The 27,220-nt window shown below is 49.0% G+C and overlaps 1 protein-coding gene across 1 annotated transcript; it reads right to left on the bottom strand.

The window, feature by feature from the left end:
• Positions 1–9,815: 9,815 nt before the first annotated feature.
• On the bottom strand, positions 9,816–26,139 carry LOC132574403 (zinc finger protein 436-like; the record flags this gene model as incomplete). Its single annotated transcript, XM_060242766.1, has 7 exons — positions 26,063–26,139; positions 17,566–18,046; positions 17,173–17,287; positions 15,280–15,344; positions 14,932–15,058; positions 11,711–11,827; positions 9,816–11,161 (listed from the first exon to the last, which is right to left on the bottom strand). Coding segments are annotated over exons 1-7 (2,328 nt in total), but the record flags the coding sequence as incomplete, so codon positions are not given.
• Positions 26,140–27,220: the final 1,081 nt, after the last annotated feature.

Genomic DNA, 27,220 nt, shown 5'->3' with positions numbered 1-27,220 from the left:
CCAGCGCCCCCTGGCGCCAGCCTCTGCTCTGCCGGGGCTGCAGCTCGTCCAAACCCCTCGCCGGTGGGGAATGCACCGCTTCGGGGTGCAGAACAAATATATCTATCTATACCTCATGCAGCTTTTGTAGGACGAGCTCAGCGTTGTGGCGTTCTGAATCAAACTCTGGGAAGGAAATGCCTTCTTTTTGGCCCAGGTTGATGAGCAATAGAATAATTAACAGCCATTTCCCACCTTCTGACATGTTTCTGTTTGATGTTTCCCACGCTCAGGCCACCCAGACCAAAGGTTTTCTGAATGTGTTAATTTGACTATTCTGCTCTTGGTTTTCAACTTCGTACCACTTGGCTTTCCAAACCCCAGCAGCTCTGCTTCCTGTACCTCTTTCCTCCTCTGAAGCAGTGTGCTTAGAGAGCACACAGAAAGCTTACGTTCTGAATAAAACTAGGTTGGTCTTAAAGGTGCACTTGAGTCCTATTTTGAAATAAAACTCCGTTGGTCTTAAAGGTGCACTGGACTCCTGCTTTGTTCAGCTGCTTCAGACCAACGCGGCTGCCCGCCTGGATGTACCTTCCTGCCTTTGGAGGCTTGTTCCAGAAAACTTCGTGAAAGCAACGGCTGGAGTTTGCACAGGGGGACCACCTTTACCTTTTGTTTTCTTCCCAGACCACTGGGAGGGGCCTCCTTACACCCGGGTCAGAAGGAGGGAAGGTTTTTCCTATTACAAACGAGGCGGGGAGGGTTAATCCTTGAAACCCACCTGTGGAGGGGGGGGCAGCAGCACTCTGAGATGCCCCCTCCAGCATCACATCTCTGCCCAGAATCCCAGGCAGGCAGCCCCACAGCTGTTTCCCCTTGCAGGGCTGCCCAACCTGGGGCAGCTTGTCCTCCCAGCCACCCCCCCCCCCTTTCCCCATCCAGGCACCCCCCAGTCTGGCTTCCTCCAGCTCTCCTGCAAACAAAGCCAGATCCCACAAGGAGGACGTTGGAGGACTTCAGTCTTTCTCTCATCCTTGTTGTATTCTCTCTAGGAACTGCAGCACTGCCTTGTTTGCTTTAACCTTTTACTAGCTGCCGGGCACAGAAGCAAATAAAAGAACTATTCCCACGACTATTTATTTGCAAATGAAGGAAGAGATTCAAGGTGCCTTTTAAGTGCCAACCCCGCCGGGAAAATCTGCTCTCCGGTTCCAGAGGTATAAAACTTTGCTGGGGTTGCTCTAACACCTCGTCAGCCAACAGAAAGCTAGGAAGGAAACCAAAGGGAGTGAAAGATTAGCCCAGAGAAGTAACAGGGACTGTTCAAGCAGTAGTTTGGGGTTTTTTTTAAATCTATTCCAATACAAAGGGAGCATAGGGAAAATAAATAAAACTATACATCTACCATACAAAGATCCAGCTTATACCAGTGGATGCATACAGGAAACAATTTACAAAAACAGTACATAATATGCTGGGTATTAAGAACCGAGGAATGTCGTATAATTCATTCTATTAGGCAACAAAGAATTTTTTCCAAAGAATTCCAAATCTGGGGCCCAAAGTAAATCCTAATCTATAGCAGAGGTGGCCAGACTTGCTTAATGTAAGAGCCACATAGAATACAAGTCAGGTCTTTGGGAGCCACAAAACATGAACACCAGATGTTGGAGGGAAGGAGGAAGAATAGAGGGAGGGAAAGGTGGAAAGAAAGCAACTTTACCTGTAAATGCATTCTCCAAGCTGGCTTGGCTTAGAGAATTGATTTAAAGAGACAGATGCCTTCTCAAAGCTGGCTGATGGGGCGGTGGGGCCTTCGAGAGCCACACGATATGTGTGAAAGAGCCACAGTTTGGCCACCCCTGATCTTTAGCCAAGTCAGTATCATTATTGAGGAATGCTTCAGGAGTCCTTCTTGTCTCTCAGGGTTTTTGAATGGCAGGCCTCTTTGAAAGGAGTCAGAGATGGGAGTCCACAGAATCAACAAGAAGGGGCATTCAATAAACAACACAAAAGGATTTGGGTTGTAGAACAAATCAGAAATCTAAAGAAGACGACGACTACAGATTTAAAACCCGCCCTTCTCTCTGAATCAGAAACTCAGAGCAGTTTCCAATCTCCTATATCTTCTTCCCCCACAACAGACACCCTGTGAGGTGGTTGGGGCTGAGAGAGCTCTGACAGAAGCTGCCCTTTCAAGGACAACCTCTGCCAGAGCTATGGCTGACCCAAGGCCATCTCAGCTGGTGCAAGTGGAGGAGTGGGGAATCAAACCCTGTTCTCCCAGATAAGAGTCCGCACACTTAACCACCACACCAAACTGGCTCTCAAATCACAGCTGAAGCAAAGCGTTGATCTTAACAGGACGTATTAAATGATACAAAATTTACTTTGCAGGATCCTAGATTCACTAAGCTAAACACAGTACCACAGACCACAGTCTCTAAAGATTCCTCCAATTTAACTTTGTGAGTCATTTTGGACACTTGGGAGTCTCCTGCCTGCGTAGAAAAGCTCTCTTGATAAATTCAGTTTTCAGTAATTTCTTGACCTCCTCAGGCAGGCCGCTCCCCAACAGGTGTATGGGCAGTTGCTCATTTTGCCCATGTGCAGGCTGGCACCTGCGGAAGACCTCACCCAGAGGAGCGGAGCTGTTGTGGGGGCACAGAGGGGGAGAGGCAGCCTGGCAATTACAAGTGTCCGAGGCCAGGAAGTGCTTTCTGGGTAATAGCCAACACTTCATATTGAGCCCAGTAACTGATGGGCAGCCAGTGGAGAGACTGTAGAATGGGAATCCTATACATCTGAGGTCCCCAACCAGTGGGCCGGGGACGAGTACCGGTCCACGGTCTGATAGCAACCAGGCTGTACCACCCCTTTTGCTCATCTGGAACCTGCGTGGATGAAAGAGGCAGCACGGCCTTGCTCCAAAGCTGCCTCCCCTTGCAGGAGAACCAGCCCCGGAAGGAAGCCAGACACCCTATTTCATCTGCCCAGTCCAAGGCCAGCAAAAGGGGGAGCGTGGGAACAACCTCCCCCTACCCCTCTTTTAAAGACCCCGCCACCTGATCTGTGGGGGTCTTAAAATGGGAGGGGGAGGCAGATTGGCTGCTTCTGCACCTTGCCAGCTAGTGGGGAGGCAGAAGAAACAGCCCCTGCATTCTCGCCCCTCACTTACAAACCCTCCGGGGGGGGGGGCAGGGACAGGGGTATGGGTGGGTGGGGATGGCAAAAACTCCAACAATGCCCCCCCCGGTCCCTGGAAATATTGTTTTCTAGAAAAAGGTTGGGAACCACTGCTATACATTGGGATACATTTTTTCTGTCAAGGGACATTTGGATATTTATAACATCATTCGCGGGCCATACAAAACTATCCATTTAAAAACAGTGTTCTGCCGAGGGAGAATGATTCAGGCCGGCAAAATCAATGCAAATAATTGTTTTTCTATTTGAAGTCACATGGGGAGAGCCTAATTTAGCATACACACACACACACACACCCCTGCCCGCCGCCCTAGGCAAATGCCTAGGACCAGGCATATTAGATAGATAGATAGATAGATAGATAGATAGATAGATAGATAGATAGATAGATAGATAGATAGATAGATAGATAGATAGATAGATAGATAAATTTATTGTCATTGTTCTCCACAAAAGAGAGCATTGAAATGAGGTGCTCTTCCACAGACATACCAACACATCAAACACACATATTCATAAACTATTTAAATACATCTAAAACCATTTAAACCATTTAAACCATTTAAATACATCTAAAACAAATAGTCATTCATAACCCTGCATTTAACCTAACCACAGCACTTGGATAGAAACTGTCCTTAAATCTGTTTGTCCTAGCCTTCAGCACTCTATATCGTCTACCTGACGGTAAGAACTCAAATAGCAAATGGCCCAGATGTGAAGGGTCCCTTAGGATCATTTGTATCTTCCTTTTACATCCCATATTATACAGATCCACCAATGAGGGGAGAGAACATCCACAAATCTTTTGTGCTCTTCTCGTCACTCTTTGGAGCCCCCTTCTCTCTGCTTCCGTGCAGCTCCCAAACCACACGCAGAGGCAATAAGATAAAATGCTCTCAATGGAACTACGATAAAAGGCAACCAGCAGACTCCCTGACAGTTGTAGTGATCTTAAGAGTCTTAAGTAGTATAGTCGTTGCTGGGCCTTTTTCTCTAGAGCTAAAGTATTTGCTCCCCATGTTAGATCCTGTTTCATGGTAATTCCCAGAAACTTCCATTCCGTCACCTGTTCTATTAGACCACATTTCCTAATATTAGCATATTAGGTCACACACTTAAAGGGAAATAAAGAAATGTGGGGAAGAATATTAGACCACATTTCCTAATATTAGCATATTATATTAGCATGTTATATTAGACCACATTTCCTAATATTAGCATATTAGGTCACACACTTAAAGGGAAATAAAGAAATGTGGGGAAGAAATTGAAAGAAAGGGAAATATAGAAAGGGGGGAATGGGGAATTAAAGGAAACAAAGAAATGGGGGGAAGAAATTGAAAGAAAGGGAAATAAAGAAAGGGGGGAAGGGGGAATTAAAGAAAACAAAGAAATGGGGGGAAGAAATTGAAAGAAATGGAAGTAAAGAAACGGGGAAACTTACCTGAACTGTGACAGTTACTTTTCAAGGCCCTGCAGCGATCCTCGCCGGCCAGCCAGATCCCAGGGAGGCTACACGTGGCTTGGCTCGGCCCAGCAATCCCCGAGGGCCAGACCAAGTGATCTCAAGGGCCATAAACAGCCCTCGGGCCTGACGTTCCCCACCCCTGCTATCCGTGCTCCATCCAGCTCCCATAATAGCTGAGCTGTGGCATTTTGCCACAACTGGAGTTTCTGAATTGATTTTGAGGGAAGACCAACATACTGCGTAACAGTGCTCGAGTCCATGGGCATCTGGACACCCAACGACATTTTATTCCAGGTAGTGTCAAGAGTGCTCTTGCCATGTTTTTAACTGCTAGTCTAGCAAATGACTCCATGTAACCTTTCAGGGTCCTGCTCAGCTTTTATCTGCCTGTTATGTCTATACCTTAAATGTAACTGGGTCCACCCTGGGAATCTGGTTGTTGTTCAGTCGCACAGTCAAGTCCGACTCTTTGCGACCCCCTGGACCAAGTCACGCCAGGCCCTCCTGTCTTCCACCATCCTCCAAAGTCTGCTCAGATTCGTGTTAGTTACATCAGTAACGCTGTCCAGCCAACTCCTCTTTTGCCGTCCCCTTCTTCTTTGGCCTTCTGTCTTTCCCAGCATCAGGATCTTCTCCAGGGAGTGCTCCCTTCTCATTGGGTGGCCAAGTGAGAATAGGAGGCACCAAGACCAATGTCTGTTATCTCATTCCCAGAGAACGTATGCTTTCGTTTCTCTGTTACAACGGGGGCTTGGGCTGTTGGTGGGGGATGGAGGGGAAAGCTATTGGCAGATTTCGGCGCTTTGCTCTTTGAATGTATAACGGAGGGACCCTAACCTATAACTGTGGAAACTGACGCCTCAGTTTCAGCAAAAAGTATCATGTGTGCTGCAGCTGGTTAATCGCTTAATAAACGTCCTTACTTAATGAAGAAGTGTTCATTGGTGACCACTGTACAGAACCCGACAGGTAGCAGCTTAAGGGTGCGCACACACTTCAAAAGTGACATTTTGCCCCAACTGGAGTTGCTGAATTCACAAACTCCGATTTATCTGCAACAAATAATAATCTCTTTAATGAGCTCCGACTTTTCCTTACTGGAGTTTTCTGATTCATAAAGAAACAGTTAATCTAGGGTTGCCAACTGCCTGGAGGGGGAAAGTATGGTGTCCCTTTAACAGCATGTGGGATTGTGGGATATATTTGAGGGCTTCTGACATGGCTAAAGCTCCTGCCATAGTCTGAGCATTTCGAACGTTTCTTCCTGGCTTATCGCAAAATTTCTGTGTACATTCAAGCTTTCTAGAAGAGCTCTTCTGATGGGCTAAGCCAGGGGTGTCAAACTCATTTGTTATGACATAAATGGGACCTTGTCGGGCCAGGCCATGTCAGTACCTATTTAAGATTAGGCAGAAGAGATATAAACTTTATAAAGGACAAAAACACTATTAAAGAATTTTTTAAGGAAAACAATATTAAAATAAAACATGCTTTTAAAAAAAAATCAACACTTTTTATTGAAAGTAATAAAAGCAAATACAACGTATTCCATAGATATATCTCTAGTCCATAATCCAGAAATGAAAAAAAAACATTGAAATAATAATAATATACAAAACCAAATAATACTAATAACACCCCCCCTCAGCATATAATGAACTCATACTTGGCAGTCGAGTACATTAAAGAAACTATGCTCAATGTTGCCTCATCCAGATTACATTAGATTAATAATGTCAAAGTATCTACAGGGTATGTAAGATCGCACAGAGTCCGAATGGCCAAAAGAAAATTCACGAAAGGGGAGCCATTTATAGAGTGGAGAATTGTTACTTTCAGAATCCGTTACACAACTCTAACTATCTGCTATCATGTCCATTGCATATACCTCCCAAATTTTTGCATGCCAGACTTTTACAGAAGGGGAATTAGGCGATCTCCCTGACTGTGCTAGCACCATATTAGCTGCCGCAAGTAAAAAAGATATCAAGGATTTGCTAAAAGCTGTGATAGAAATACCTTTTCCAGCAGCCTAACAATATATGTTCCAATCTTAAGGATAAACTATAGCCTGTGATGTCTTTGATTTTTTTCAAGATCTCGGACCAAAAAGTTTTCACCACTCGGCAAGTCCACCAACAATGGATGAATGTGTCCTCTCTGCCACAATCCTTCCAACACACGGGGGATTGGTTTGGCCTGGTATGACGCAGCCTCTTTGGTACCAAGTACCAACGAAACAAAAAAAATTTGAGTTTGCAATTGAATATTTAATGAATTAGATTAGGGGTGGCCAACGGTAGCTCTCCAGATGTTTTTTCCCTACAACTCCCATCAGTTCCAGCCAGCATGGTCAATGGCTGGGGCTGATGGGAGTTGTAGGCAAAAATCATCTGGAGAGCTACCATTGGCCAACCCTGGTTTAATGGATTGCTTTTCGATGGGAATGCCTACTATAGTGGGAGTATTACGGATAGCATTAGCTAAGGGTTCATTCGCAATCGCAAAAAGCAAAGGAGATAGGGGGCACCACTGCCTTGTGCCTCTGGAAAGCTGAAATTCATCTGAATCTAAATTATTAACAGTAATAATAGCAGAAGGGGATTTATAAAGAGCAGATAATCTTAATAAAGTTCGGACCAAAATCCATTTTTTCCAATAAAGTAATAAGGAACTTCAACTCAATCAAAGGCTTTCTCGAAATCTATATACAAAATAAAAGAAGACTCGATATTAAATTTCCTGCAGTATTGAATAATATTAAAGACCTTTCTAGTATTGTCCATCAGTTCACGATTCGGAATAAATCCAGATTGGTCAGGATGAATGTAATTCCCTATGAAGGTGTTCAATCTAGAGACCAGGGCTTCCGTGAAGATCTTATAATCGCAGCTAAGGAGCGAAATAGGTCTATAAGAACTAGGCTCTAACAAATATTTACCTTTCTTTGGAAGGACAATAATTTTTGCCTGCGACCATGTGTCCTGAAAATTACCAGAATGCACAAACTGATTACATGAGTCAGCCAAGATGGAAGCTAACAAAATGTTTAAAAAATTATAAAATTCTGGAATAAAGCCATCCCGGCCAGGTTCCTTATTGGATTGCAAAGACGTAATAGTCTCCTGTATTTCAAGTGTAGTAAAAGGCTGATCCAAAAAAGAGACTGTGGTAATTCGGGCAGAGAGTGGTTAGATCATAGCAGAAATTTTATCAGTCATATTCTGTTCTAAATTCTTCAAAGCTTCCATTACCTCGGATCTGAAAGACGCTAGGTCGTCCGGTGTGTTTTTCCCGCCTCGCGACTCCATTTTGCCTGCAGAAATAGATGATGCTCTCAAGGCCTTAGTCCTGGGGCCCTTTTGGGAAATAATCCTTGACGGAACCTTTAGGATTTTTTTGATCTGGATTTTTGTCCGTCAGCTGTTCCCATACTAATTAAAGAAAAAAATAAAGCCAGGCGAGTAGGTTTATACGGGATGGATCTTCGTTTTCAAGCATCCATCTCCTTGGCTTACGATGCCACGCCCCCAATAAAACATGCTTAAAACATTAGCACTTAATGGTCTTAAAGGTGCTTTCTCTGCATTTCTTCCATGGGATCCAGAGAACTGGGCAAAGGAAGCTCTGGCTCTTTCCTTCCTTCCCCAGGAGACCAGGAGGGGGAAGACCCTGAGCCAATAGAAGGAAGAGAGACTTGGCTCTGTAGCTCTACTGCGATTGAGCCAGTCTGGCAAAGGCAGCCCTAACTCTCCCTTTTTCCTCCCCAAGGGAGGAGCCTCAGCCAATGGAAAAAAGAGGTTTTGCTCTGTAGTTCCTGTGCAATTGAGCAAGCCTTGCAAAGCAAGCTGTGATACAGAAGGAAGCAAGAGAGAGGGAGAAGAAAGCAGATGACAGCCAGTTGCCTGGGGGTCTGATTTGTTGAAGATATCGATGCCAACTGAATCTCTTTCCACATTCTGAGCATTCAAGGTTTTCCCCCTGTGTGGGTTCTCTGATGTAGATGATGAGACGCACTTCAACTGAATCTCTTTCCACACTCTGAGCACCCAAAAGGTTTCTCCCCTGCGTGAGTTCTCCAGTGCTGGTGAAGAGTGCCACTCTGACTGAATCTCTTTCCACACTCTGAGCATGCAAAAGGTTTTCCCCGTGTTGGTTCTCTGATGCAGTTGAAGAGTGCTATTGTTACTGAATCTCTTTCCACACTCGGAGAATTCAAAAGGCTTCTCTCCTGTGTGGGCTCTCTGATGTAGTTGAAGATGGCCACTCTAACTGAATCTCTTTCCACATTCTGAACATTCAAAAGGTTTCTCCCCTGTGTGTGTTCTCTGATGCTTTCGAAAATGGCCACTGTAACTGAATCCCTTTCTACACTCTGAGCATTCAAAAAGTTTCTCCCCTGTGTGTGATCTCTGATGCAGTTGAAGAGATGCACTTTGACTGAATCTCTTTCCACACTCTGAGCATGCAAAAGGTTTCTCTCCTGTGTAGGCTCTCTGATGCAACTGAAGATGGCTACTCTGACTGAATTTCTTTCCACACTCTGAGCATTCAAAAGGTTTCTACCCTGTGTGGGTTCTCTGATGTAGCTGAAGATGGGTGCTGTGACTGAATCTCTTTCCACACTCTGAGGATTCAAAAGGTTTCTCCCCTATGTGGGTTCTTAGATGGTGTCGAAGACTGCTATGGTCACTGAATTTCTTTCCACATTCTAAGCATTCAAAAGGTTTCTCCACTGTGTGGGTTCTCTGATGCAGTTGAAGATGGCCACTCTGACTGAATCTCTTCCCACACTCTAAACATTCAAAAGGTTTCTCCCCTGTGTGGGTTCTTAGATGGTGTCGAAGATTGCCATGGTCACTGAATCTCTTTCCACACTCTGAGGATTCAAAAGGTTTCTCCCCTGTGTGGGTTCTTAGATGGTGTCGAAGATTGCCATGGTCACTGAATCTCTTTCCACACTCTGAGCATTCAAAAGGTTTCTCCCCTGTGTGGGTTCTTAGATGGTGTCGAAGACTGCCATGGTCACTGAATTTCTTTCCACATTCTGAGCATTCAAAAGGTTTCTCCCGTGTGGGTTCTCTGATGAAGTTGAAGATGGCCAATCCCGACTGAATTTCTTCCCATACTCTGAACATTCAAAAAGTTTCTCCCCTATGTGGGTTCTTAGATGGCGTCGAAGACTAACACGGACACTGAATTTTTTTCCACATTCTGAGCATTCAAAAGGTTTCTCCCCTGTGTGGGTTCTCTGATGCTGTTTAAGCTGGCCACTCTGACTGAATCTCTTCCCACACTCTGAACATTCAAAAGGTTTCTCCCCTGTGTGGGTTCTTAGATGGTGTCGAAAACTGCCATGGTCACTGAATTTCTTTCCACATTCTGAGCATTCAAACGGTTTCTCTCCTGTGTGAGTTCTTTGATGCTGCCGAAGAGGGGCACTCTGACTGAATCTCTTTCCACACTCAAAACATTCAAAAGGTTTTTCCCCTGTGTGAGTTCTTTGATGCAGTTGAAGAGTGCCACTCAGACTGAATCTCGTCCCACACTCTAAACATTCAAAAGGTTTCTCCCCTGTGTGGGTTCTTAGATGGTATCGAAGACTGTTACGGTAACTGAATTTCTTTCCACATTCTGAGCATTCAAAAGGTTTCTCCCCTGTGTGGGTTCTCTGATGCAGTTGAAGATGGCCAATCCGACTGAATCTCTTCCCACACTCTGAACATTCAAAAGGTTTCTCTCCTGTGTGGGTTCTCTGATGCAGTTGAAGATGGCCACTCCGACAGAATCTCTTTCCACACTCTGAACATTCAAAAGGTTTCTCCCCTGTGTGGGTTCTTAGATGGTGTCGAAGATTGCCACGGCCACTGAATCTCTTTCCACATTCTGAGCATTCAAAAGGTTTCTCCCCTGTGTGGGTTCTTAGATGGAGTCGAAGACTGCCACGGTCACTGAATTTCTTTCCACATTCTGAGCATTCAAAAGGTTTCTCCCCTGTGTGCGTTCTCTGATGCTGTTTAAGCTGGCCACTCTGACTGAATCTCTTCCCACACTCTGAACATTCAAAAGGTTTCTCCCCTGTATGGGTTCTTAGATGGTGTCGAAGAGTGCCTCTGTGACTGTATCTCTTTCCACACTCTGAGCATTCAAAACGTTTCTCCCCAGTGTGGGTTCTTTGATGCTGTTGAAGAGTGCCACTGTGACTGAATCTCTTTCCACACTCTGAATATTCAGAAGGTTTCTTGCCTTTGTGTCCTCTTTGGTGCACAAGGAGCTGTGATCTATTTTTGAAGTACTTTCTATACTGACTGGATGTACATGCCTTAATTATTCTCTGCTTTGGAAAATGTACATTAATCCTTTTTTCTTTCCTCTTCTCAACCTTACAGCTGCCTTCCTTTCTCTTAGGTCTGCTTCGATATCTTTTGTTTTCTTTCAAGTCTTGATCTTGATCTGGCAAGTGCTGGAGAAGTTCCCCACCCTCCTCGTTTCTCTGATCATCCTCTGCAGGAATAAAGAGAGAGCTCCCATTAACACCTGGGAGGGCAGGTAATGTCCAAAAACTTCTTTGTGACTGATGGCTCTTCAGTTTCTTCCAGCTTCCCTGATCTTAACCTCCTCCCACCTTTCTCCAGAATGTCTAGTATTTAAGAATACCTCATCCCCTCAAGAGCCATCGCTGAGCTTGTCATGCCAATTAACATCCCAACTCCAGACTCAGTTCGGCTGTCAGCCAACACCAGCCTTTCAGCAGAGGGCTCTGTTGTCAGATTCTGTGCAGCAGTCCCTCAGTCCACCTCTGTGGTATTATTCAAATAAGGTTTATTTAAATGATGAGCATGTTCACAGCAATGACTGGTTTTGCTAAAACTGACCTCTTCCGGACAGGCCATATCCTTCTAAATCCCAGTTCCATGAAGGCCTCCCTTTCTGCCTCCTTACCCAGCAGGCTGCATGATTGTACCAAACCAGATGTTGTTCAGAACTGAATAAAAAAAAAACCCATGGCTACTCCTTGCCTGTTCCCTTGACAGAACCGTGAAGGATACTCACTCTCAGCCCGCTGAGTTGGGAAGGAAGTATGTTCTTGGGATCCCCTTGAGAAACTTTCCAGCCTTTCTTCAGATGTGAAATCATTGTCTTTCTCCATAAAAGTCTCTCTTATCCCTTCTTCTTTGGCGGGGGAAGGGAGAAAGGGAGGGGGAGAGAGAGAGCGCATTATTTTATGAGGATGGGAAGAAATTCAATAGTACAAATTCTACTGGAAGGATGGACCCACAGTCAAGACCATAGCCTACAATCTCAGCACAGGATTTACGTGAATTTTGTGGCCTGGTCTGACCTGCAGGTGTTAATGATTTGACTCTCCCTGTCACTAACATCCTTATTATTTTCAGGGCCAGACTCAAGACTGTGGTAATTGGTTAATTGTGAGACCCTTTGTGTATCCCATTGTGTAACTAGGAGGGAGGGGGGATTGGGAGTGTTCTGACAGCCTCCGGATAATTCCATCAGGGAGGACGCTGATTGGATTTCTTGGATCACCTGACTCTGCAGGGACAGAAAGTATAAAACTAGTAGAGACCAGAGAGAAGCCATGCAAGCTTTATGCTCATGCTATTCTAGTATGCTTTGATATTTTCTTGCTTCACTGTGATGAAATTTTTTTGTAGAATACCTTGGGCTACAGATGGAATACTTATGCTGTAACAAGAAGTACTATCTAATACCAGGTATTTCATGTATAAGACAGAACAGTGAGCTTTCCATGGTTTTCTGTTCCTGAGCTGTAGAAATTGCATTCTTTAGTAATGTCTTGTTTTCAAATCCTTCATCAATCTTTCTATATTATAAAAGGGTCTGCCTTACCAGTGTGAACCCACTTAACTGGGTGATGTTCAGTTAACAAGACTGGCAACCCAGGCTTGGGGTCTTGACAAGATCATTTCCAAATCACAGTTAAATGGGATGTTTGTAATTCTATCGAAAGCAATGGGTGTGTTGTAAATGTTATGAAAAGAGAAATCAGGAACTAGCCCCTTCCAGAGTCTTTCTGAGCATCCCAGTTCTTGGCCAGCCTGAGCTCAGTATGAAGTCCTCAGGGAAGGAAGACTCCTCAGGAGAAGGGGAGTCACGCATGGTTGGCCCTGAGTCAGCAGAAGCAGGAAAGAGGCTGATGAGCTGCAGGCTGACCAAGACTCACCACCACCAACTGATCCAGAGCCACCACCCAGCCCTGATGCAGCAGGTGAGGCTCAAGTGATTAAGAAAGGACTTGGGAATCTTCAGTCTGGAGAAGAGGAGGTTGAGGGGAGACATGATTGTTCTCTTTAAGTATTTCAAGGGCTGTCACATAGAGGAAGGTGGGGAGCAGTTTCTCTTGGCAGCAGAAGAGAGGACTCGTAATAATGGGTTCAAATGGAGGGTAGGAATGTACCTGCTGGATATAAGGGGAAACTTTTTTACAGTAAGAGTTGTTCAACAGTGGAACTGGCTACCTAGGGAGGTGGTGAACGCCCCCTCAGTGGCAGTCTTTAAGCAGTGGCTGGACAAACACTTGTCAGGCATGCTCTAGGCTGATCCTGCATTGAACAAGGGCTGTTGACTGTTTGGCCCCTTCCAGCTCCATGATTCTACAATGGTGAGGGGTCTGGAGACCAAGGCCTATGAGGAAGGCTGAAGGATCTGGCTATGTTTAGTCTAGAGAGGAGATGATTAAGTGATACAATAGCTATTGTCAAGTATGTGAAGGGGTGTCATATAGAGGATAGTGAATAATTGTTTTCTGCGGCCCCGGAAGGTAGGACCCAAACCAGTGGGTTGAAATTAAATCAGAAGAGTTTCCACTCAAAATTAGGAAGAACTTCCTGACAATTAAGAGCAGTTCTACAGTGGAACAGGCTTCCTTCCTCTCCACAAGCGGACTCAGGGCAGCTAACAATTAACCAGAAATTACAATTCCAAAATCATTAAACTTAGACAATATTAAAATCATTTAAAACAACATTGTGGTGCTACTCAGAAGAAATTAGATAGGCGGGATCAGAACTTTCTTCAGCAGGCAATCTAGTTCTTTCATTGCGACTTTTAGCTGACAGTGGTACTTCTTGTGGTCTCCAATTCCTCAGCCTCTGTTGAAGGGGCAGCCCTCTCCCATCAAGACATTATAGGCCAACTGAAATAATTCTGTTTTGCAGGCCCTGCGGAAATGGGAAAGATCCTGCAGGGCCCTTACGGCCTCCGGGCGGGTGTTCCACGTCACCGGCACTACCACCGAGAAGGCCCCGGCCCTTGCAGAGTTCAGTCTGGTCTGGGGATGGAGAGGAGATTTTGAACTCCCGAACACAATGCTCCCTGGGGAACATTTAGGGAAAAGCGGTCCCATACACAAACAGGCCCCCGACAATATAGGGCTTAAAAGGTCAATACCAGCACCTTGAAACAGATTTGGAACCTGATAGGCAGCCAGTGCGGCTCTTTCAGCAGTGGTTGAATGTGCTCCTGTTGAGGGAGCCCCATTAACAACCACGCTGCAGCGTTCTGCACTAGCTGCAATTTCTGGATCAGAGTCAAGGGCAGCCCCATATCAAGGGCATTACAGTAGTCTATTCTTGAGGTTACCGTGGGCATGGATCACCATTGCTAAGTTGCTACGCTCCAAAAAAGGGGCCAACTGCCGTACCAGCTGCAGATGGAAGAAGGTGGATTTGATAGGGGCTGCAACCTGGGTCTCCATAGTCAGAGAGGACTCCGGGAGCACTCCCGGGCTCTTGACCTTCAGGGCCGGTATCAACGGTACCCCGTCAAAAGCCGGCAAAGGGATCTCCCTTCCTGGGCCACTGAGACTTCAGTTGACTCAGCTTGAGCCAAGATATACCAAGGCTTGTAATGCCAGGTCCAGATTGCCTGGGATGCAGATTCTAAGACCAGTCCACCAGGCTTACCTGCACCCTTTGAGTATCTGAGACAAAAGCTTAGATGGGAGCTGCAAGCAAGGAGGCAGAGTGCACGTCTCCTGGCCCACTGCCAGCTCCTTCCTGGCGAAAGCCTGCAGTCACTGCAGCAGGACTCCCAAGCAGCTGTCTGCTGACAAGGGCTTGTTAGGAAGGGCCTATAAAACCTACTGCTGGGAGCCTGCATGTTATGGAAGCGACAAGTTATTCTGCTAAACTCTGCAACCACAGCTTGATGCATTGCTGTTCAACAGTTTGATTCATGCATCTTCCCAGGGGTAGCAATTCACACCTCTGGCACTTGTGGGAGATCCTCCTTACCCAGAGAGATGACGCTCCGATAGTTCTCCCGCATGACTTCCCTGTAGAGAGTTTTCTGGCCCGGATCAAGTAGGTCCCATTCTGCTGGGGTGAAACAGATGGACACCTCCTCAAAGGAAAAGGGGCACTGCAAGAAAAAGCAGATTCCCTCATCAGAGATCATGCCAAGCAGAGACTGCACTCTGGAAGGGAACAGTCTGGGATGGAACAGGATGTATGTCTTGGCAAAGGTCGAGGGAGTGGTATTCAGAGCCTCTCTCACCTGGACCACTCTAGAAACTGCAGGAGCAAAAGCCCCCCTGAGAAAGGAGGGGGGAACCCAGGCTGTCCCCTGCTCATTCCCCCTACCTGGACTGGAGGTAAAGCAGATGTTTCCACACCTCTGGAATGACTCAACAGCATCTCTCCACTGCCTGTTAGGAAGAGAAAGGAGGAAGGGTGTTTGTTGTGACTTCCTATTCCATTTGCCTGTTCGTTCCTCACTTCACACACTCCCTTCCCAGCAGTTGGAAACCTTGCCCCATGTACACTCCACACAACCTTTCACCCTTTTTACTAAATTCTGGGAAAGGCCAAAGAGAAGTACTCATAAGAGCATAAGAGAAGCCACGTTGGATCACGCCAACAGCCCATCCAGTTCAACACGCTCTGTGTCACACAAGGGCCAAAAAAAACCAGGTGCCATCAGGAGGCCCATCAGTGGGGCCAGGACACTAGAAGCCCTCTCACTGTGTCCCACACATTCTTTCACCCTTTTTATGAAATTCTGGGAGAGACAAAAGAGAAGCACCCATGAGCCTCAGGGGGTGATAAATCCTGCTAACATATTTCAGGCTTCTGGGGGACCTGAGATGTTCCCTGTGAACTCTGGAGTTCCAAAGGTCGCAGCATCCCTGCTGGATCAGACCAAACGCCCAGGAGTCCCCTTCTCCTGCCAGCTGGCAGTGGGCCCTTCAGTCTGGACTGGGGGTGGAAATGATGTCACATGAAACGTCACCATCATGTTCAGCCCCAAACCCAGACTTCGCTTGAGCACTTCAGGAGAATCTAGGGTAACTTCCAAGCCAAACTTCACTCCAAGACCCTCCCCGAATCTCCTGGGGTTTGCGGCCACAGCTGGTGATTGCTCCTGCAGCACCCTACTTCCTACAGTGGCCTGCCAGGTGCCCCTATAAGAGAGGGCCCACAAGCTAAATTTCCGCATGGTTATTTGGCCCTTAAGAACTGGTTTTCAGCATTCAGTGCTGCCCCAGAAGGCAGAGGCTCCCTTTATTCACCCGGATGAATAGCTCTGCCCAGGTTTGTCTGATATTTTCTTTTTGGACCCACCCTGAGTTCCTCCTATGGAAGAAAGGTGAGACATGAATGCTCTAATGGCACTTAGTTTTTTTGGCCACTGTAGGACAGTGTTGGATTGGATGGGCCACTGGCCTGATCCAACAGGGCTTCTCTTATGTTCTTATGTGACACAGACTGTTGGAATGGATGGGTCACTGGCCTGATCCAACAGGGCTTCTCTTATGTTCTTATGTGACACAGACTGTTGGAATGGATGGGTCACTGGCCTGATCCAACAGGGCTTCTCTTATGTTCTTATGTGACACAGAGTGTTGGACTGGATGGGCCACTGGCCTGATCCAACAGGGCTTCTCTGATGTTCTTATGTGACACAGAGTGTTGGACTGGATGGGCCACTGGCCTGATCCAACATGGCTTCTCTTATGTTCTTATGTGACACAGAGTGTTGGACTGGATGGGCCACTGGCCTGATCCAACAGGGCTTCTCTTATGTGACACAGAGTGTTGGACTGGATGGGCCACTGGCCTGATCCAACAGGGCTTCTCTTATGTTCTTATGTGACACAGAGTGTTGGACTGGATGGGCCACTGGCCTGATCCAACAGGGCTTCTCTTATGTTCTTATGTGACACAGAGTGTTGGACTGGAGGGGCCACTGGCCTGATCCAACAGGGCTTCTCTTATGTTCTTATGTGACACAGAGTGTTGGACTGGATGGGCCACTGGCCTGATCCAACATGGCTTCTCTTATGTTCTTATGTTCATTAAAGGGAGGAATTGCCTGCTATGAATTTGTCTAATCCCCTTCAATAAGAATAAGTCAGTGGACATTCAGTGCTGTCTGTTCTGTGAAGAAGCACTGGATTCTTTTCCAGGCCTGCACTCTCCAACCATCACATTCAGGGAGTGCCCCAAGTGTAAACAGGCAAAAAGAGTCCTTACCACAAGAGAGGGCATCTTGGGCACCCTCCTGGGCCTGCGCCCTCTGCCCTCCCTCCAAGGAACCTCGTTCTGCCTCAGGGAATGGAGCTTCTCTCTCCAAGGATAGTCCCCACATCTGAAAGAGAAGCGAGTGAGAAGGGGAAGAGATGGAACGGAGAAGAGACCAAGCAACGGATCCTGCCCCACTCCCAGACTCTGCGCTCTTCTATCAGCAGACCCGGTGAGCTATCTAGAGAGAGAGAAGAAATTCTCTAGTAGAAGAGGCTGCTGAAGGAGGCTGCTAAATCTCCCATTTGGATGATTAACACTTGGGCAAATATCTCTCAGGGAAACTTTAGGATGAGGTCTGATATCATTGTTTGAATTGGACACAGCTGGAGGAAACCCCCTCACCTGCTCTGCCTGCCTCTTCTCCTCGGCCTGACTCAGGAGGAAGCCTTCGGCCAAGGCCACCGCCTGGGAACTGGTCTCCGGCCCACATTCCCTGACCCAGCGCTGCATTTCCTGGGGCAGGAGGGCTAGGAACCTCTCCAGGATCACCAGGTCCACCATCTGCTTCTTGGAGTTCCTCTCTGGCTTCAGCCAGTGGCTGCAGAGTTGATGGAGCCGGCTGCAAACCTCTCGGGGCCCATCAGCCTCACGGTGCTGGAACTGCCGGAAGTGTAGGCCATGCACCTCTGAGTTCTCCATGACCTGAAAAGGTGTCTCTGGCACGGGGCTTTCCCAGCCTTCACCACCACTCCCAGCTTGGGTGGGAGGGGGGCCTTTGCTTGCTGTCTTGCCAGCTGCAGCTCCTTCTGGGTCCTGCTCTTCCATCTCCCTCCCTTTGTCTTGGGTCACCTCTGACTGGGTCAAGATGCCTTTTGTCACTTGACTGTAAAGAGATACAGAGACAGTAACATGTCACATGGAAAGCAAATGAGAATTGCCCTGGTAGAAGCATTTACGCAATGGAATCTGCTGGACTTCCAAAAAATATGGAGATATGACTCCTTTTTTTCTGACATAGATGAATTAAAGATGGATGATGAATTAAGCCAACAAGAGATTGTACTAGCCTGGTGGACACAGTTACAAATCAAATCTAGATTTCCAAAAGATAAAATGATAGGCTTTACCAAAGGTCAATCGCCTTTCGATAAGATAGTATTTGGACAAGAAACTAAGCAAATAACTAATTTTATAATTTTCTTTTAAAGTTAAAGATGCAAGATGAGATATTCAAAGATTGCATGAATAAGTGGGCCCAAAACTTGGGACATAATATAGACTTAGAAGCCTGGGAGAAAGTGTGGAAATGTAATATAAAAATGACCAGATCAATGAACTTAAAAGAAAATATCTGTAAAAGGTTTTATAGATGGCACAACTCCAGACAAATTAGCAAAAATGTAGCAAAATATGTCAAATAAGTGTTGGAAATGCAAGAATACAACTGGAACTTTTTACCATGTATGGTGGTTATGTGACAGAACCAAATCTTATTGGAAGATGGTACACAATCTGCTACAGAAGATCTTGAAAATACAAATTAGATTTCAACCAGAGTTTTTTTATTAAACATTCTACTGTTTATTTAAGAGTATATTTAAGAGTATGTTTAAGATCATAAAGAGGACCAACCCAAAATAAATTCCGCCACAACTACCAGATCATTCCAGACAGACCAGGTCTCCAACCACAGGGAGCACTTAATATACACAGTGACTGCAGCTAGAATAATCTATGCCAAATACTGGAAACTACCCGAAATACCAAGAAAAGAGGAGTTATTATCTAAGCTTTTAGACTTTGCAGAGATGGACATACTATCTGCCAGACTGAGAGATGCCAATCTCTGTGAAACTAAGAAATTATGGAAACCACTATATAACTGGTTACGTTATAATAAATAAACTTCCAAAATAAGATAAGGTAATTTATGATAACTACTGCCGTGTAAAATTATATTCTTGTCTTAGTAGGAGCTTTAAGAGATGTTAATTATTGTCTTACTGAATGATAAGAGGTATTTGCAGAGAATATTATAAGATGACTGATACTGATGATGATACGAAATGAACAATGTATAAGTAGAAACACTACAAAATTTTAATTCATGTACCCTAGCCTTTTCCCTTTCCTTCCATTTCCCTTCCCCATTCCCTTTCACCTGAAAATTCAATAAATCTATTAAAACACCAGAATTGCCCTGGTAGATCAAAACTAAAGTGCTCCCTGTGGTTTGGAGACCCGGTTTAGTATAATATTGCTAAATGACATACCAAGCTGTTTTAGATATGCCTGCTTTGTTCTTTCGAAAAGTTAACTGTCTCTGCTGGGCTCTTTAAGGATGTTACAAGCTTAGCCTCTCATTACATTGGTTCAATCTGTCTGAGGGGCTAATTCTTAAGGGAAACTGGAGCCCCAAAAGCACCAGGGGGACTGGTGACCCTTTAACCATTGTCTGTTTCTCTTCAATAGACCTGAAGGGTTAGGCAAAAGTACCTGTTTCAAAAGACACGGGGGTCCCCGTTTGCACTGTGGGGTTCACTTGGTTAGATCTGCAGTAAACATGTCTTTGGGGGAGGCTGAAAACCAGCTCCTCATGGCTCTCAACTAGAAGGAAACTCTCAGTGCAGTTGCAGGACTAGCTATCATGATAAATGTAACCACAGGGGCTCAGTTAATTACTCTCAACATTCCACAATTAAGAAAGCTACATTTGCACATCAATCTCCAATTTTGATATATGTATTTGCTTCTCTATGTTCCCCCCCAGAATTAAATCAAACAAATGGTGAACACGTAAACAAAGTTAATTCTTCCTGTTTGGTCCTTGCATCTATTAAGCATCTGTATTACGTTGTATGCTGATTTGCTGCTCAGTGGCAAAGGGGTATAACTAGCTGCAAGCCATGGCTCTGGTTTGGGGTTCAAACCAGGCAGGGCCCAGAACAGCCCCTCTCTTCACCTTCCCAAGCCCCCCACCCCCGTCCACACAGCAGGGTGGGCATTGACAGGTGACCCATCCAGCCTAAAGTGTCAGAAGGACGAAGGCAGATTGAAGCTTCTGTTAAACAAGGTTGGAATAAAACAACAGAAAGAGGAGAGGAAAATCACCGCTTGGGAGGAGACGATTTTCAGAGCCCGAACAGAGGGATGTTGAGGAGGTCCCCGGAACTGTGAATAGGTGTCTGGAGGCATTTTGGGGATGGATGAAGGCAAGTGCTTAGTTTGCCTCCCTCCGCCCACCCCCCACCTCCGCTAGTCCCCTCCGGCCCACCGCCACTGCACTTGCCCGCTGCCACCACTATGGTGGCGATGCTCCCCTCACTCCCTTCTCCCTGCTCTTAAGAAAACGCGCAGGTGCAGGCTGCGAAGCTGGCAGAACTTACTTTTAGCTGTGGCGAGCAGGGGAAAGGGAGGGAGTGGAGCACTGTCACCGTGGCGGAGGCAGGCGAGCAGAGCGCTGCAGTAGGCGGGGGAATGCTGCGCCGGGGGGGACCTGCCTAGGGCGCTCTTCACCCTAGAGCCACTCCTGTTTGGGTTAATCATAGCTACCTCAGAGTTGTCCTTGAAAGGGTAGCTGCTGTGAGAGCCCTCTCAGCCCCACCCACCTCACAAGGTGTCTGTTGTAGGGAAGAAGGGAAAGGAGATTGTGAGCCGCTCTGAGACTCTGAGATTCAGAGGACAGGGCGGGATATAAATCCAAGATCATCTTCTTAAATAGACAGATTCTAATCGTCTCTCCCTCAGCCTTCCTTCTGCTGAACTTTTCATAAATAGATTTTTATTTTGTTTTCAAAAAGGAAAAGGAAAGGTCCCCTATGCAAGCACCAGTCATTTCCAACTCTGGGGTGACATTGCTCTCACGACGTTTTCACGGCAGACTTTCTATGGGGTGGTTTGCCATTGCCTTCCCCAGTCTTTTACACTTTCCCCCCAGCAAGCTGGAGATTCATTTTACCAACTTCAGAAGGATGGAAGGCTGAGTCAGCCTCAGGCCGGCTACCTGAATCCAGTTTCCGTCAGAATCGAACTCAGGTCGTGAGCAGAGGGCTGTTTTAAATAAGGATTAAGATTATGATAAATGCGTTCTCGAGGGTTTCCAGCTGCAGGCTGGGAAATACCTGGACATTTTGAGGGTGGAGCCTGGTCTTCAGGGGGGTAGAATGTTGCGGAGTCTGCCTTCCAACCTGGTCTAGGTAGCCTGCAGATCACGTATCCCAGGAGACTCCAGGCCCCACCTGGAGGTTCCAAATCAAAGACACAAGAACAACAGGAGAGACTGAGCAGGAGCCAAAACCCCAGCTCAGGGGACCCCCACCCCCTCCACCTCCCAGGCCTGCTCTGCACCCAGGGGAGCTGCAATGCAGGGGGTTCAAGGCACGGAGGAGGCAAGGCGGCAGTGAAACCCCAGCTCTTTATTAGGAGCAGCATGAGGCAGGCTGGAGCACTGGGCCAAGGGGCCAAGGATCAGGGTTCCCGCTGGCAAGCACGCTATTGGGTCATTCAAGCCAGCAGGACTCAGGGAAGGGGGGTCCCCTTAAAGGCTTCTGGAGGGCAGGACTCAGGGAAGGGGGGTCCCCTTAAAGGCTTCTGGAGGGCAGGACTCAGGGAAGGGGGGTCCCCTTAAAGGCTTCCGGAGGGCAGGACTCAGGGAAGGGGGGTCCCCTTAAAGGCTTCCGGAGGGCAGGACTCAGGGAAGGGGGGTCCCCTTAAAGGCTTCTGGAGGGCAGGACTCAGGGAAGGGGGGTCCCCTTAAAGCCTTCTGGAGGGCAGGACTCAGGGAAGGGGAGTCCCCTTAAAGGCTTCTGGAGGGCAGGACTCAGGGAAGGGGGGTCCCCTTAAAGGCTTCTGGAGGGCAGGACTCAGGGAAGGGGGGTCCCCTTAAAGGCTTCTGGAGGGCAGGACTCAGGGAAGGGGGGTCCCCTTAAAGCCTTCTGGAGGGCAGGACTCAGGGAAGGGGGGTCCCCTTAAAGGCTTCTGGAGGGCAGGACTCAGGGAAGGGGGGTCCCCTTAAAGGCTTCCGGAGGGCAGGACTCAGGGAAGGGGGGTCCCCTTAAAGGCTTCCGGAGGGCAGGACTCAGGGAAGGGGGGTCCCCTTAAAGGCTTCTGGAGGGCAGGACTCAGGGAAGGGGAGTCCCCTTAAAGCCTTCTGGAGGGCAGGACTCAGGGAAGGGGGGGCCCTTAAAGGCTTCTGGAGGGCAGGACTCAGGGAAGGGGAGTCCCCTTAAAGGCTTCTGGAGGGCAGGACTCAGGGAAGGGGGGTCCCCTTAAAGGCTTCTGGAGGGCAGGACTCAGGGAAGGGGGGTCCCCTTAAAGGCTTCTGGAGGGCAGGACTCAGGGAAGGGGGGTCCCCTTAAAGGCTTCCGGAGGGCAGGACTCAGGGAAGGGGGGTCCCCTTAAAGGCTTCTGGAGGGCAGGACTCAGGGAAGGGGAGTCCCCTTAAAGCCTTCTGGAGGGCAGGACTCAGGGAAGGGGGGGCCCTTAAAGGCTTCTGGAGGGCAGGACTCAGGGAAGGGGAGTCCCCTTAAAGGCTTCTGGAGGGCAGGACTCAGGGAAGGGGGGTCCCCTTAAAGGCTTCTGGAGGGCAGGACTCAGGGAAGGGGAGTCCCCTTAAAGGCTTCTGGAGGGCAGGACTCAGGGAAGGGGAGTCCCCTTAAAGGCTTCCAGAGGGCAGGACTCAGGGAAGGGGGGTCCCCTTAAAGGCTTCTGGAGGGCAGGACTCAGGGAAGGGGAGTCCCCTTAAAGGCTTCTGGAGGGCAGGACTCAGGGAAGGGGAGTCCCCTTAAAGGCTTCCAGAGGGCAGGACTCAGGGAAGGGGGGTCCCCTTAAAGGCTTCTGGAGGGCAGGACTCAGGGAAGGGGAGTCCCCTTAAAGGCTTCTGGAGGGCAGGACTCAGGGAAGGGGGGTCCCCTTAAAGGCTTCTGGAGGGCAGGACTCAGGGAAGGGGGGTCCCCTTAAAGGCTTCTGGAGGGCAGGACTCAGGAAAGGGGGGTCCCCTTAAAGGCTTCTGGAGGGCAGGACTCAGGGAAGGGGGGGCCCCTTAAAGGCTTCTGGAGGGCAGGACTCAGGGAAGGGGGGTCCCCTTAAAGGCTTCTGGAGGGCAGGACTCAGGAAAGGGGGGTCCCCTTAAAGGCTTCTGGAGGGCAGGACTCAGGGAAGGGGGGTCCCCTTAAAGGCTTCTGGAGGGCAGGACTCAGGGAAGGGGAGTCCCCTTAAAGGCTTCTGGAGGGCAGGACTCAGGGAAGGGGGGTCCCCTTAAAGGCTTCTGGAGGGCAGGACTCAGGGAAGGGGGGGCCCCTTAAAGGCTTCTGGAGGCCAGGACTCAGGGAAGGGGGGTCCCCTTAAAGGCTTATGGAGGGCAGGACTCAGGGAAGGGGGGTCCCCTTAAAGGCTTATGGAGGGCAGGACTCAGGGAAGGGGGGTCCCCTTAAAGGCTTCTGGAGGGCAGGACTCAGGGAAGGGGGGGGCCCTTAAAGGCTTCTGGAGGGCAGGACTCAGGGAAAGGGGGGGCCCTTAAAGGCTTATGGAGGGCAGGACTCAGGGAAGGGGGGTCCCCTTAAAGGCTTCTGGAGGGCAGGACTCAGGGAAAGGGGGGGCCCTTAAAGGCTTCTGGAGGGCAGGACTCAGGGAAAGGGGGGGCCCTTAAAGGCTTCTGAAGGGCAGGACTCAGGGAAGGGGGGGGCCCTTAAAGGCTTCTGAAGGGCAGGACTCAGGGAAGGGGGGTCCCCTTAAAGGCTTATGGAGGGCAGGACTCAGGGAAGGGGGGTCCCCTTAAAGGCTTCTGGAGGGCAGGACTCAGGGAAGGGGGGGGCCCTTAAAGGCTTCTGGAGGGCAGGACTCAGGGAAAGGGGGGGCCCTTAAAGGCTTATGGAGGGCAGGACTCAGGGAAGGGGGGTCCCCTTAAAGGCTTCTGGAGGGCAGGACTCAGGGAAAGGGGGGGCCCTTAAAGGCTTCTGGAGGGCAGGACTCAGGGAAAGGGGGGGCCCTTAAAGGCTTCTGAAGGGCAGGACTCAGGGAAGGGGGGTCCCCTTAAAGGCTTCTGAAGGGCAGGACTCAGGGAAAGGGGGGGCCCTTAAAGGCTTCTGGAGGGCAGGACTCAGGGAAGGGGGGTCCCCTTAAAGGCTTCTGGAGGGCAGGACTCAGGGAAAGGGGGGGCCCTTAAAGGCTTATGGAGGGCAGGACTCAGGGAAGGGGGGTCCCCTTAAAGGCTTCTGGAGGGCAGGACTCAGGGAAAGGGGGGGCCCTTAAAGGCTTCTGGAGGGCAGGACTCAGGGAAAGGGGGGGCCCTTAAAGGCTTCTGAAGGGCAGGACTCAGGGAAGGGGGGTCCCCTTAAAGGCTTCTGGAGGGCAGGACTCAGGGAAAGGGGGGGCCCTTAAAGGCTTCTGAAGGGCAGGACTCAGGGAAGGGGGGTCCCCTTAAAGGCTTCTGGAGGGCAGGACTCAGGGAAAGGGGGGGCCCTTAAAGGCTTCTGGAGGGCAGGACTCAGGGAAAGGGGGGGCCCTTAAAGGCTTCTGGAGGGCAGGACTCAGGGAAGGGGGGTCCCCTTAAAGGCTTATGGAGGGCAGGACTCAGGGAAGGGGGGTCCCCTTAAAGGCTTCTGGAGGGCAGGACTCAGGGAAAGGGGGGGCCCTTAAAGGCTTCTGGAGGGCAGGACTCAGGGAAGGGGGGGGCCCTTAAAGGCTTCTGAAGGGCAGGACTCAGGGAAAGGGGGGGCCCTTAAAGGCTTCTGGAGGGCAGGACTCAGGGAAGGGGGGTCCCCTTAAAGGCTTCTGGAGGGCAGGACTCAGGGAAAGGGGGGGCCCTTAAAGGCTTCTGAAGGGCAGGACTCAGGGAAAGGGGGGGCCCTTAAAGGCTTCTGGAGGGCAGGACTCAGGGAAGGGGGGGGCCCTTAAAGGCTTCTGAAGGGCAGGACTCAGGGAAGGGGGGTCCCCTTAAAGGCTTATGGAGGGCAGGACTCAGGGAAGGGGGGTCCCCTTAAAGGCTTCTGGAGGGCAGGACTCAGGGAAGGGGGGGGCCCTTAAAGGCTTCTGGAGGGCAGGACTCAGGGAAAGGGGGTCCCCTTAAAGGCTTATGGAGGGCAGGACTCAGGGAAGGGGGGGTTCATACTCCCTCCTTGCCAGCAGCATCCCGGGTGCTCCAGTCTCTCCTCCATTCCTATCGGATACAGCAAGTGCCCCCCCCCACAGAAGTCGTCGGGGAGGTGGGAGGGTTGCTTCCCAGTCCCGCCCCCCCCTGGAAGGAGAGGCTCACTGGCTCTGCAGGTTGGAGAAGCCCCTGGGCCCCGCCCGCCTCCGCCGCCTGCTGTTGCCGGGAGCTCTTGGGGGGGGTGGAAGGCGGGGGGTCGTCCTGCCTGCTGCTGGCCTCTGCCGGGCTCCTCCCCTCTTCTCCCTTGGGCGCTGCAAGGCCCCCCCCTTCCCTGGCCGCCTGGCTCCTGCTGGCGCCCGGGGAGAGGCTGCTGCTTTTGCAACCTGCGGGGGGTGCAGGAGGCCCGGGCGGCAGCAGGGCGGACACCTCTTCCTGGCGGGCTCCGTTTGCAAAGGCTAGGCCCGGACATGCACGCCCCCCTCCCCTTCTCTTCCCTCCCCGGGAAGCAGCGCTGGGAAGGGGGCTCCAGCGCCCCCTGCCGCCCCTCCTCTGCTCTCCCGCGGCTGCAGCTCGTCCAAACTTCTCGCCGGTGGGGCTGCACCGCTTCGGGTGCAGTATATATATATATATATATATATATATATGAAATGCCTTCTTTTTGGCTTAGGTTTATGAGCAATAGAATAATCAACAGCCATTTCCCACCTTCTGACATGTTTCTGTTTGATGGTTTCCCACGCTCAGGCCACCCAGACCAAAGGTTTTCTGAATGTGTTAATTTGACTATTCTGCTCTTGGTTTTCAACTTCGTACCACTTGGCATTCCAAACCCCAGCAGCTAGATGTGGTCCTGCTTCCTGTACCTCATTCCTCTCTGAAGAGGCGTGCATGCACACGAGAGCTTACGTTCTGAATAAAACTACGTTGGTCTTAAAGGTGCGATTGACTCCTGCTTTGTTCTACTGCTTCAGACCAACGCGGCTGCCCGCCTGGATGTACCTTCCTGCCTTTGGAGGCTTGTTCCAGAAAACGTCGTGAAAGCAACGGCTGGAGTTTGCACAGGGGGACCACCTTTACCTTTTGTTTTCTTCCCAGACCACTGGGAGGGGCCTCCTTGCACCCGGGTCAGAAGGAGGGAAGGTTTTTCCTATTACAAACGAGGCGGGGAGGGTTAATCCTTGAAACCCACCTGTGGAGGGGGGGGCAGCAGCACTCTGAGATGCCCCCTCCAGCATCACATCTCTGCCCAGAATCCCAGGCAGGCAGCCCCACAGCTGTTTCCCCTTGCAGGGCTGCCCGGCCTGGGGCAGCTTTTCCTCCCAGCCACCCCCCCCCTTTCCCCATCCAGGCACCCTCCAGTCCGGCTTCCTCCAGCTCTCCTGCAAACAAAGCCAGATCCCACAAGGAGGACGTTGGAGGACTTCAGTCTTTCTCTCCTCCTTGTTGTATCCTCTCTAGGAACTGCAGCGCTGCCTTGTCTGCTTTAACCTTTTACTAGCTGCCGGGCGCAGAAGCAAATGAAAGAAGAGATTGAAGGTGCCTTTTAAGTGCCAACCCCGCCGGGAAAATCTGCTCTCCGGTTCCAGAGGTAGAAAATTTTGCTGGGGTTGCTCTAACACCTCGTCAGCCAACAGAAAGCTAGGAAGGAAACCAAAGGGGGTGAAAGATTAGCCCAGAGAAGAAACAGGGACTGTTCAAGCAGTGGTTTTTTTTTTTTTTTTTAATCTAATCAGATACAGAAGGAGCATAAGGAAAATAAATAAAACTATAAATCTAACATACAAAGAACCAGCTTATACCAGTGGATGCATACAGGAAACAATTTACAAAAACAGTACATAATATGCTGGGTATTAAGAACTGAGGAATGTCCTATAATTCATTCTATTAGGCAACAAAGACTTTTTTCCAAAGAATTCCAAATCTGGGACCCAAAGTAAATCCTAATCTATAGCAGAGGTGGCCAGACTT

Source organism: Heteronotia binoei, chromosome 6, assembly GCF_032191835.1.
Source record: "Heteronotia binoei isolate CCM8104 ecotype False Entrance Well chromosome 6, APGP_CSIRO_Hbin_v1, whole genome shotgun sequence".
Taxonomy (NCBI): Eukaryota; Metazoa; Chordata; class Lepidosauria; order Squamata; family Gekkonidae; genus Heteronotia; species Heteronotia binoei.
This window is presented reverse-complemented; position numbering and strand designations above follow the sequence as displayed.